This window comes from Gymnoscopelus microlampas, assembly GCF_963454915.1.
Source record: "Gymnoscopelus microlampas genome assembly, chromosome: 12".
In the NCBI taxonomy this organism is placed as follows: Eukaryota; Metazoa; Chordata; class Actinopteri; order Myctophiformes; family Myctophidae; genus Gymnoscopelus; species Gymnoscopelus microlampas.
Window position 1 is genome coordinate 22,792,038 of NC_139949.1, and position 12,209 is coordinate 22,804,246.

Below are 12,209 nucleotides of genomic sequence, written 5' to 3' on the forward strand. Positions count from 1 at the left end.
ATCACCTTTAGCAAAGACTTTTTGTTTTAACCAAAGCATAACGCAGAACAGCACCGTTAAGAGGTTTTCTATACAGTATTCTGCCTGGCGAGAATTTCAACATTAAATACAATATTCCTTTTAGATTCAGATTCATTACAAGCTCGGAACCCTTCATTCAGTGTTAACAAAACATGCTCAACAGTGAATTATATTATATACTCTTTACTTCTCCCATAAGGCCAGAAAATAACTCTCTTTCTAAGATGGCCGACCAGGTCTGGACATTATCAAAGTTGTTATTCACTTTTTGACAACTTGTTTTAGTCACTTGGAGACTCTTTTTTTTTTCAATGACCCCCCCCCCCCCCCTCCATAACTCTGAGAGTATATAAATGGAACCAAATGGACTCGACAAGGTCCATTTGGTTCCATTTGTACACTCTCAAAGTTACAGACCTGTAAGGGTCCATTTTGAATACCCCCCCCCCCTCCACAGAACCCTGAGGGTCCCTGGACTCCACTTTGAGATCCACTGTTGTATTTGATTGCATGTTACACATCGTCTCTGTCAGGTGGAAACTTCATAAATGTCCAAAACTGTTACTTTTCAATTTCAAAAGCATCAAAAGTAGAAGATCCAATCTGCTACTTTTGATGCTTTTGTGTGACGCTGTAGCGTGATCTAATAGGACATTAGTTTATGAACACAAAAAGGTAGAATACGGAGATTAGAGGTTTCTGCCCGACAGCATTGATATGTACAGTATATGGCAATAATATAATGTGTGGTTCCCAGGGCACACCTGGGAACCACAAACGTGTGCCTCAGCACACAGTTTGGGAACCTCTGCTCTAAAGTTTTAAACAGCTATTATGCATTTTATTTAACTTTTGTGTGAGAATATTTTGTTGCTGTCAGGCAGAAACCTTGTGTCTTCACATTTCAACTTTTATTGTAAATTAAGGTCCTACAAAAGTAGCAAAAATAGAGCTGTGCAAGCCTATTTGGCTATTTTAGAAACCTAGTGAAAGTGGAAGTGCTTAAGAGTGTCTGTGTGGGTTTTATTAATATTGAACCAATGAAAAGTATTTACAGGAGCTTGTGGTTAAAAGATAATAACTACATTGGAACAATTTTGTTCCATTTCCTGAAAATGAACGGTTTTGGACACACAAAAGGGTTTCCACTCCCGAGTCCTGACAGTCAGGATTTACAGGGTTAGTGTGATGTTTTCTAGCTAACTAAACCCTTCCTTTCTTTCCGCAGTGTGACCTGTCCCCAGAAGAGTATTTTGCCGCCTCTGTCCCAGATGACCTGTTGAGCCTTCCCTCACTTGATAACCTTAGCGGTCTCGCCCCTTCGCCCTCATTGGACCTGAACGACAACGAGGACCTGCCCACCGAGCTCAGCGATTCGTCCGAAACGCACGACGAAGGTGTGTCACCGTCGAGAGGCAGACACACGCACGCACGCCCACGCACACACACACATTTATATGTTTTTCATACAATTTCCATGTTGAAAAATTGCCATTTATTTTCAAACATTTAAAAAAATAGTGGAAATAGCTGATGTACAAGCTCAATTTTGAGCTTGTACATCAGCTATTTCCACTATTCATGTTGAGCATAACGTTATTAAATTATGTAAGTCATATCTGCCCTGTGCACTTTTTGTTTACAAAGCGTAAAAGGCCAAACAGAAATGTAATTTTCATTCATAATGTTCCAATGTTCGACGACAGAAAAGGCCATTAAATCGTTAATCGCAATTATTTGAGCTACAATTAAGCGTCAAGTGAAATGTCATAATCGCGACAGCCCTATTAATACACGTGCGTCTTGGTTCAAGAAGGTGAGATCGACCCATTCCACGAGGACTTGAGCGGTCGCCAGTACATCAACGAAGTGTACAAGTTCAGCGTGGACAAGATGTACAGCATGCTGTTCACAGAGTCCCAGTTCATGAGGGACTTTCTGGAACGGCGCAGGTTCTCAGGTACAATTCATAGACCGTGTAGCTCATATCGTTGCTGTCGGGCAGAAACCTCTTATCTCCATATTTTAACCTTTTTGTGTTTTTTTTTTTGTAAATTAACGCCCTACTTGTTCATATTACAGCGTCACACAAAAGCATCAAAAGTAGCGGATCCGCAAGCTCGTTTTGAGCTTGTAGATCTCTTACTTTTGCTATTTTTGAAAAGTATCAGTTTTGGACATACAGTATGAGGTTTCCACCCGACAAAAACAATATACAGTAGTCTTCTACATAGTAATATCTCAATGTTTATTTAACTCATTAAAACCGGGAAAGCATCTGTCATTTTAGATTTTAGCTATATATAGCGACGTATGTTTTTTCAGAAAACTCTTTTAGAACAGCGGTTTAGAACTGTGGATCTCAAAAATAGCAGATATACAAGCTCACAGCTTGTATACTGTAGATGTAAATTTTGATTGGCTGTTCACATGCAGACGTGGTGTATCACCCATGGAAGAAGGAGCACGATGGAGACCAGACCAGAGACATCATGTACACCATCTCCCTCACCAATCCCCTGGCTCCCAAATCAGCCACCGTCACTGAGACACAGGTAGGTCCCCCTGGTGGCTGTCAGTGGCAGTGCTGCCATGTCTGCTTATTATTATAAGCGACTTTGGACTTGTTTTTTAATTAGGCTTTAGTATTTCCATTTTCCAGTGATGTAAAGTGACTAAGTACATTTACTCAAGTAATGAAATAAAGTAAATTTTTGAGGTATTTTTTACTTTACTGGAATATTTCCAATTTTCAGTACTTTTACTTCTACTCCACTACATCTCAGAGTAAAATCTTTTACTTTTACTCCACTACAATTATATTAAAACTTTAGTTACTAGTTGCTTTATAGATTTGGATTATTATTACAAAACACACTAACCACTTCAGCCCTATGTATATTTCGGATATTTGAAAATAGCAGATCTACAAGCTCACAATGTGACGCACTGTAGATCGGCTATTTTCAAAGTATTTTGAATACATTTTGAACTTGTGAAATGGGACATTCTGCACAATGAGTACTTTTGCTTTTGGTAGTTTAAGTACATTTTGACACCAATACTTTTGTACTTTTACTCAAGTACATTTTGAATTCCGGACTTTTACTTCTTTTACTTAAGTAAAGAGTGTTAGTACTTTTACCACCACTGTCATTTTGAGTGTAGCTGTATTTCCGGTACTTGTGTGTAGACTCTCTACAAGGCCAGCCAGGAGAACGAGTGCTACATCATCGATGCGGAGGTGATCGCCCACGATGTTCCATACCACGACTACTTCTATACACTCAACCGCTACATGCTCACCAGGGTGGCCAAGAACAGGTGCCGGCTCAGGTGAGGGGCCGATATTATTCTAATCTCTCGTATACTTTAGGAATGTTATTAATAGGTTAATTTATTACATTTTAAAAAATCTTTGTCCATCTGTTAAAGCTGCCCTCCGGGAACTTATTTGTTAAGCGTTATTTAATCATTCTTTATGGTAGAGTATGTTAATACAAAATAACTAACATCTGCAGTGTTTGGAGGCGATCTCCCTACTCTTTCATTTAGAAATGTATAGACCATTGTTACTAGTACTGCCTCATAAGTAAAATATCAAGCGGTAGAAACGTTGGTCTCTCGTGCTTGAGACCCAGGTTCAAATCTCAGGTTGGACATGGAAGTTATACAGTTTTCAGCCTTAACAAAACAAAACAAAAAAAGTGGTAGGATGACTACAAGGCAAATGCTTAAAAACACTGAGGTGCAAAATAGCTAGACAAAAACAAATGAATAATAATTTGTGCCTTGAGCTGCACTATGTCAAACTAAAGGCCTCTTCCCGCATTGTAAACAGAAGGCTAATGAGTTTTCCATACTGTACATGGTGTTGTGTACGTGCAGGGTATCCACAGAGCTGCGGTACAGGAAGCAACCCTGGGGTCTCATCAAGGGCTTCATTGAAAGAAACTTCTGGAGTGGTCTGGACGAGTACTTCAGACACTTAGGTATGTGAAGTATTACTATGTAACCAAAGAGAGACATTGTAATAAGATACTTTAACATTTTATCGCTTTCCATATTATAACTTGTTGTGTTTTTTCATAAATTAATACTACAGCTTCACAGATAAAAAAGCAAGAGATCACGCAAAAAACAAAAGCGTAAAAATGTGTCAAAGCATGCTATCCTGATCTAGCCTACCTGACACTCTGAAATAATCAGAAAATGGAGAAACCGTAGCATTTTTAAGAATGTCTTCTAGTATAAACTCTGCAAAAGCATAGAATGAATGAACTGTAACTCACTTTCAATTGGAGGTGCGTCTTATTCAGCACATTGCACATAGTGAAATCCTTCAGTGTTTGTTTAACCCCGAGAGTTAATCACTTTAACCCTGGCAAGTTTTGAAAAGATTTCAGCAAATTATTTTAAACATTATCAAAAATGGCGGAAAATCTACCGACCAACAAGCGTGTGCTTGTAGATTAACAATGTATTGCTATTACGCCAAAGTATATTGTCTCTGTCGGGTGGAAACCTCTTTTGTCCAAAACTGTTGGTAGGGTGTTAATTTACACACAAAAAAATACAAAAAGTTAGAAAATGGAGATACCGTAAGAGGTTTCTACCCGTCAGCAACGATATAAGGGCTTAAGTGCTCAATTTTGTCACCCTTATGACCAGATATGGAACTGACCAAGGTGGAAGCGGCTCTGATGGACCCCAGCAAACAGTCTCCCAAGTCCAAGGCGTTGAGGACGGGGGCGGCGCGGAGGAGGAAGCGAGCTCTGGTTCACCTGAGACCCCTGGACGAGATGCTGAGCGCCGTCTCTACCCCCGAGGACGAGGAGGAAGTCAGCCACCACATCAAACATGTGGCAGGTCAGGTTCAATAACCCCCCCAAAACAAAGTTTTATTTACCTCTCCCAGTCCCAGACGGAGTAACAGACGCGTTTGAACCTAACATGTCTTCCTCAGCATTGTGTCTACGTTGTCAGACTATCAGAGATCTCCACTTATATGGGCTAAAACAGCTGTGAGAATGGTCACTAACAAACCTATACACCCACTGCTGTCGGCTCTCAGGTGCATTCAGCAACTTTGTTTTCACACCTTCCAACCGACTGATCTCCCGACTTCATTCGACTGCCAGTCTGTAGTAATCTGTAGTAGTCCGTTTGGTGGAGAGCTACCTTAAGAGGTTTCTGGCCGACAGCAACAGTTTAAATGTCACCAGACGTGTCAGTAGGTGGAGATCTCTGATCATCTGGCTAGGTGAGACTTCATTTTGCCCTGGCAAGAAGGACCTGTTGACAGTCTGGTTTTGGGTGTGACACCTTACATCAGTGGTCCATGTGAAATAATCATGTCTTACGTGGTTCAGAATATCCTGTCTGATCTAGGGCTGCAACTATCCATTTGTTTCTTAGCAATTACTCTGTTGCTTTTCGATTAATCGAATAATCGAGAAGCAGAATTGTTCAGTTTTTTTACTTTTCGCCTATCATACCGAACATACCGAAACATACCGAGTAGAACATACCGGAAATATTGATTTGCTCAATTAACTGTTGCACCGCTAGTCTGATGGAAGTTTTGAATTGAAGGTGTTGATTGATTGACTGAACAATAGACGGGTTTCATGTTTGTAAACATTGAGAGGATATGACCGCGCAGAGGAGGGGGAAGCCTATAGAGGGCGCCATTACCCGCAGCAGCTCTGGTCAAATGTCCATTCATAAAATAAATGATCTTCACCGGGTTTAATGAAAGTAGATTAAATTATGCAGTTTGTAATACCTTGTTTACTCAATAAAAATGATTTGTCGAAAGTTGGATCTGTTTGTATATAATAGCAGCATTATGCCTATTATGCCTATAATAGCAGAATTATGGCTATCAAACTCCCGAACACAACAACAGAGTGAACAGCGCTCGTTTTCGTTTCCCCCGAGCATGCGCAGATTGCGCATTCTGCTCTGTGATGACGTCGCGCGGAAATCCGTCTATGTATTAACAGTTTGCTAAAAGTACAGAGGTACAGTTATACAATAATGCTAAAAGGATAACACAAAAAGCCCAGAGGGCGTAATAAAAGTAAATTTACAGAAAAACAGTGGACAAGCTAGAACACTTGCCTAAGTCCAGTTGCAAATTGCAGACAGGTGCTCTTTTATGGCGGTTTTGAAGGAGGCTAGGGAGGGAGTCGCATTTTTCAATGACTGGTGGTGGTAGGGCATTCCATATTTTGGTGGCATAACAGTATATTGTATAATGAATTCATGCCCATGTTTGTGCCGAATCTGGGGGGGGAATAAGATCAGTGGAGCTCCCTCTGGTGTTGTCCCCGTGGGCGTTTCTCTCTCTTTTGAAGTAGTCTGACGTTGTCCTGTTCTCGTCTACAGGTTCCACCCAGACCAGGCACATACCTGACCACGCCCCCGGAGGCCTGGCTCTCTACAGTGTCTCTAAGCTGCTGCTCCTCATCAGCCTTGTGTGAGTAGGAATACTGTACTTTTACATGTATTTTTTTTTTACCTCATTTGTGTATTTGAGAGGGACAGAGTATATGAATGAACAAGGCATTCAAATGCAGTACAGTTGTGAAAGCAATGTAAATATAAAAGGAGTTTCATCCTCTCGGTCCCTGACATATACGTAGCAAAAGAAAACGAGATACCACAGAATGTAAAACAAATTGTATTAAAAATATTAGGTATATTACGGGCCCTCTGTATTAGGAGCTGTTAATCCATGAATGGAAATGGGTCCAATAATTATATCAAGCCTAGTCATACAGTATTGTACATGTGAACTTTACAAAATACATATATATTTCAGTGTGTAGCACACATGCAATGTTCATTTTAGTTTGATGTTATTTTGTTATATTTATTTTGGTACACAGTATTAAAGCGGCACAATGTCACTTTTTTTTGATGGCTGGTGGTGGTAGGGGTTGTATTTTGTCTCCCTACTCTTCTACTGAGACATTTAGATCGTGTCAAAGGTCATGTCTCACCTAGACACAGCATCTGACACGAATTTTGACCTGATGGTCAAGATTCAATTTATCCCAAGAGCAAGCACGCCGGCTCTATTAGCTCACTGATAAAAATGTCAGCACTTGCGCAGTGTGTTATGTTACATAGTGCACCTTTAATTTTGAAGCTGATAAGTCTCTTCTTTTTTTATATATATTAATCTGGATACTGGTAACTCTTTGTATTTCTGTTTCATTCTGTGACACCTAACATCACATGATGAAGTCTCTTTGTCCCCCTTGCTCATTCCTTCCTCACACACTGTCCTATTCTGTCAACTCACTCAGTGGTTTTCAACCCTTTTCATATCAAGGTCCATTATTTATTCGGCATTTGAGCCACGGATCCATCACCGTTTGATGAGATTTAGCCTTACAGACCCAAAACTTTGAATATTTTGTTATCGTTGGATACGATTTTGTCCACAATTCCATGCTGTATTGATGTTGGCACCATGTGAGAGATAACAGGCAAAAGTAATGCAGATGTTTAACAATAATTTAACTCTTGAGAGCGTAAAATGAAACCAAATGGACCCGTAAGGGTTTCATTTTACGCTCTCAAGAGTTAAAGATCTATAAGGGTCCATTTGGTTACCAACTCTCCATCATTTAGCTGGGGACCACCTGGAACCCCCTCAAGGACCACTGCTGGTCCCCGGACCACTGGTTGAGAACCACTGAACTAACTGAATGTGATTTGGAGGCCTTTGTCTTCGTTCCTCTGTTTTAGTGTTGTAATCTGCAATCTCATTTCTCTCTCTCTCTCTGTTCCTCTTTCCTTGTCTTCAACCGCATTCCATAGGATCTGTATAAGGTATTCAACTCTTTCATTTCATCTCACCATAGCCATAATGTTTTTCTTTTTTGTTTTGTTTTTGACATGGACTTGATTCACCAAGTTAAGCCTGATTGAGGATGGGAGTATAAAGCCAGTGATTCCCAAACTGTCCTCACGCTGCGCCGTCAGGATATTGCAAGTGCCCCCCCCCCCCCCAAATAATTGGCAAAACACTAAGATTTTTTTGAGAATATAAAATTAATTTTAAAATGTATAAAACACAAATCGATCGTTTGATCTTTAAATTAATCATGCACACGGCCCACCCATCCGACCAGTGGTCAGATGGGTGAACCGCTGACGCTTTCAAGATTGTCAGAGTATTGGAGGCCCTGATCCAGACGTTCAAAGGTTGGGGACGGCTGAATTAAGCAATAACACAAAATGTGCAGAATTGACACTTTGAACGTAGCTGTACTTGACCATCCTATCTCATCCCCTCTAGTCTGGTTCTGCTGGTGTTCTTGAACACCATGCTGTTCTACAAGCTGTGGATGTTGGAGTACACCACACAGAGTCTCACCTCCTGGCAAGAACTGCAACCGCACGAAAGGTACCGTACTAGCATGTAGGGCTGCTGCAACGAGCAATGCAATGCTGCCGGGGGGAGAAACCTCTTATCTTCATATTCTCTAAATGTGGCGCCAAGTGATGCGTTTTGAGCTTGTTGATCTGCTATTTTTTGGTATTTGTCAATTTGAACCCCCGAAAAGTAACAGTTTTTGGACATATGAGGTTTCCACCCGATAGCGATTAATTACTTTCTAGTGATTATTCTATTAATTACTTTCTAGTGATTATTCTATTAATTACTTTCTAGTGATTATTCTATTAATTACTTTCTAGTGATTATTCTATTAATCACTTTCTAGTGATTATTCTATTAATTACTTTCTAGTCATTATTCTATTTATTACTTTCTAGTCATTATTCTATTAATTACTTTTCCAATTATTCAAATAATCAAGAAGCATGTTTTTGTGTGTGTGTGTGTGTGTGTGTGCGTGTGCGTGTGCGTGTGCGTGTGCGTGTGCGTGTGCGTGTGCGTGTGCGTGTGTGTGTGTGTGTGTGTGTGTGTGTGTGTGTGTGTGTGTCCTCAGTAAACTTCCTCAGACCCAGTTGGAGTGGACACAGTTCTTGGAGTCGCAGCAGCGTTACCATGACGACGAGGTCCAAAAGTGGAAGGAGATCATCAAAAGTTCTGTGGTGCTCTTAGACGAGGTGAGACGTCACGGCAGCTCAGTTTATATTATAGACCAACGCATCATGACATCACCACAACCAAATATCGCTGTTGTCGGGGAGAAACCTCCTATCTCCATATTTTAACTTTTTGAGTTTTTTTTCTTAATCTTTCTTCTTGATCATTCTACAGTGTCACACACAAGCATCTGATCTGGTCTATTCAGTCTGCTGCAGTGTTTTACAAACAATGGGTCCTGATCTATTTGGGCTCACAGACCCATTTTTATTTTCTGTCTTCTCACTGTGTGTGTGTCATTGGTGGGCTATGGACAGTTCAGAAACCTGCCTACCAATGACATCATTTGATTTGATCTATTTAGCACAATGTAAAAACAATTTGAAAAACAAACAAAAAGAACAGTACACAGAATATAAAAAGAAAAGTGCCAGGAGGAGGCAAGAAGCCCAGATTCCAACTAATCGAAAGTACAACCTTTCTCTTCCTAGAAGGTTATCATGCTGACATAGAAGTCATTGTTCTTGCATACATAAATACAAATAATTACCAAACCTGTCTACCAATGATGACACTGGTAGGCAGGTTTCTGCACGGTATCTTATCAAGAGCATTAGTGAGGACCAATTACATGAAAATAAGGTTGAAAATGGGTGAAGTGCTCCTTTAGCAGTTGTGTATATTGTCTCTGTCGGGTGGAAACCTCATATGCCAAAACTGTTACTTTTCAGGATTCAAATTCAAAAGCAGCAAAAGTATCAGATCTACAGGCTCAAAACACGTCGCTTCGTGACACATTTCGAGACGCGTTTCGAGCTTGTAGATCTGCTACTTTTGATGCTTTTGTGTGACACTGTAGTATGATCAAGTAGGACGTTAATTTACAACAAAAAAAGACACAAAAACGTGTAGATATGAAATATGGAGATAAGATGTTTCTGCCCAACGACATATGAGTAACACACTTCTCCCCTCCACTCCCCTCCCCTCCAGATGAAGGACTCATTACTAAATCTCCAGAAAGGCGTCAGCCTCAGGGACCACGACTCCGAGTCAGAGGAGAAAAGCAATCGATATCAATGACTGATCATTTAACGAGGCATGTGCAATATGAAAAAAAAAAGAAGTAATAAAATCGTTTATGAAAGGTAGTGGATGTAGAGGAAAGGGCAGGGGCTAAGTATCTAGTTATTTAACCACTTTCAACCGTCCCTATTTTGGGCATGTCAATGTAGGCGAAACTTTTCAAAAGCTGTCCAAAATAGTCAGACATAGCTAAAATAGCCTATCTACGAGCTCACAACGCTTTGTAGATTGACTATTTCCGCTATTCGGCATACGGCAAAGTACATACTGTAGGGCTTTAAGTGGTTAAGGGGCTGTGATACTGTTCCCACACAAGCGACCTCTGACAAGCAGTGACCTCATCAACACAGGCCAGAGCACTACAATGCATCCAGGGAGAGGAAACGAATGCCAGAACTCATCAGCGTATATTATTCACCAAACCCGGTCCAAGCTCTGCATCCCTCCTTTTCAGAGAATGTTCAAATGCAAAGTTTTTATTATTATAATTATTGTTATTAAATGTGAATATCGTTTGCCAACATACTGTACAAGGCAAAAGCTATAAGATCAACGCACTGAACTCAAAGCATGCCATTGTTTTCTCGTCTTCACAATTTCCTCAAGTAAAGGTGCACAGTCACACTGTTCAAATGTGCACGCTCACTGTAAAAAGGAGCGAAAGAGTTCAAATGTTGTGCAAAATGTATTCCACCAGCTCCTTTGTGGAATGTGAAGAGCTGCAGTATATAACTTTTTACACTTATTTTAAAATTGCAAGAAGACTTATATGACTCCACAATCAGCTTGCAGTAGGCCTATATTTCAACGCATTTTGGTTGGAATAAACCCACAAAGGATTCAAATCTAAACAGATAAAGTAGGTGTGTTTGTGTGTGCGGGATACGTGTGGGATGTGAGTATGTGTGTGTGCGTGTGGACTATATATATATATAGTATACAGTATATATATATATATATATATATATATATATATATATATATATAGTATATACAGTATATGGGATTTTTAAGCAGAACTTTATGGCAGTCAGGGCTACTTTCTACCAAGCATATAGTGAATCAGGGCTGGTTTCCCTGAGGGCTTATGCCACGGTTTTGAGTTTCAATGTTATATTGAGTGTTTATGTTTTCTATGGCAAAAAGTATTCTATATATTGCTCTTCCCTTTTGATTTAGCAACATGCAGATAAAGAATGCTTGTTTTGCATTAAGCCTGATTTATACGTAATCGTATGACGTGTCAAGAGCAAATCACGCGACACCGTCATACAACTGAGTGTAAATTAAGCGGAATGGTAGCGCAAGCATGCTTAGCAGAAGATAGCACAAGCCCAAGCTTCCAATGTTTTGACAAAGAAGGAGACAAGAAACTTGTTCACAGCTAACCATGAATATTGTTTCAATTATGTTTATGTTTAGACACCTTCACTATTCCATTGCTGCCAATATTTGTGTGTCAACAACTAATATTGCATCTTTATCCTATTTTGGATACTTATCCTTATTTTAGCCACTTTTGTGTTGTATCAATTCATGTGTGGCTTCACGTGTTGGTATAAAAGAAAACAAAAAAACAATGTTGTGTTAACAGTACTGTAGGCCAATGATTTGGCCCTTAACTAAAACAACAGATGCAATGAATTTGAATGTGTGTATTATTATTTTACCCCGTGTTCTTGAAATACCATTTATGTGTGTTCTGTTTTGTTACTGTTTCTGTTACAGTACTTAGCAGCTGAAATAATTGTCGTAGAGCTTAAAGGGAAAGCCCTAACACGGATTTTTTTTTTTTTTTTAAGTGACTGTGGAATGTTTGTTTGATCTTTTCCATCCAAATGAATTAATTTCTTTGCAGTTCAATATTACAAACCATCTCAATATAACACTGTGTGCAGAATGTTTGTTCAATGAGTTGTGCTTCATGGACTTGGTTTCAGGCTTCAACAGCAAATTGATTCTGTTCAGATCAACACTGAACTGTCCAAGTTGGATAGACTAACAAATTGTCCTAATTATACCTTTTTAA

The 12,209-nt window shown here is 39.8% G+C and overlaps 1 protein-coding gene across 1 annotated transcript in view; it reads left to right on the forward strand.

Annotated features, from left to right (window-relative positions):
- LOC311057477 (protein Aster-B-like) overlaps positions 1-11,056 on the forward strand; it is a 51,764-nt gene extending 40,708 nt beyond the window's left edge. The window contains exons 10-19 of the mRNA XM_084074435.1: positions 1,250-1,418; positions 1,838-1,981; positions 2,458-2,576; positions 3,215-3,357; positions 3,910-4,013; positions 4,693-4,890; positions 6,415-6,505; positions 8,339-8,446; positions 8,994-9,114; positions 10,088-11,056. Coding sequence (XP_083930561.1) covers positions 1,250-1,418; positions 1,838-1,981; positions 2,458-2,576; positions 3,215-3,357; positions 3,910-4,013; positions 4,693-4,890; positions 6,415-6,505; positions 8,339-8,446; positions 8,994-9,114; positions 10,088-10,177 — 1,287 coding nt within the window. The 3' untranslated portion in view covers positions 10,178-11,056. The remainder of the gene's footprint in view (positions 1-1,249; positions 1,419-1,837; positions 1,982-2,457; positions 2,577-3,214; positions 3,358-3,909; positions 4,014-4,692; positions 4,891-6,414; positions 6,506-8,338; positions 8,447-8,993; positions 9,115-10,087) is intronic.
- The last annotated feature ends 1,153 nt before the right edge of the window (positions 11,057-12,209 follow it).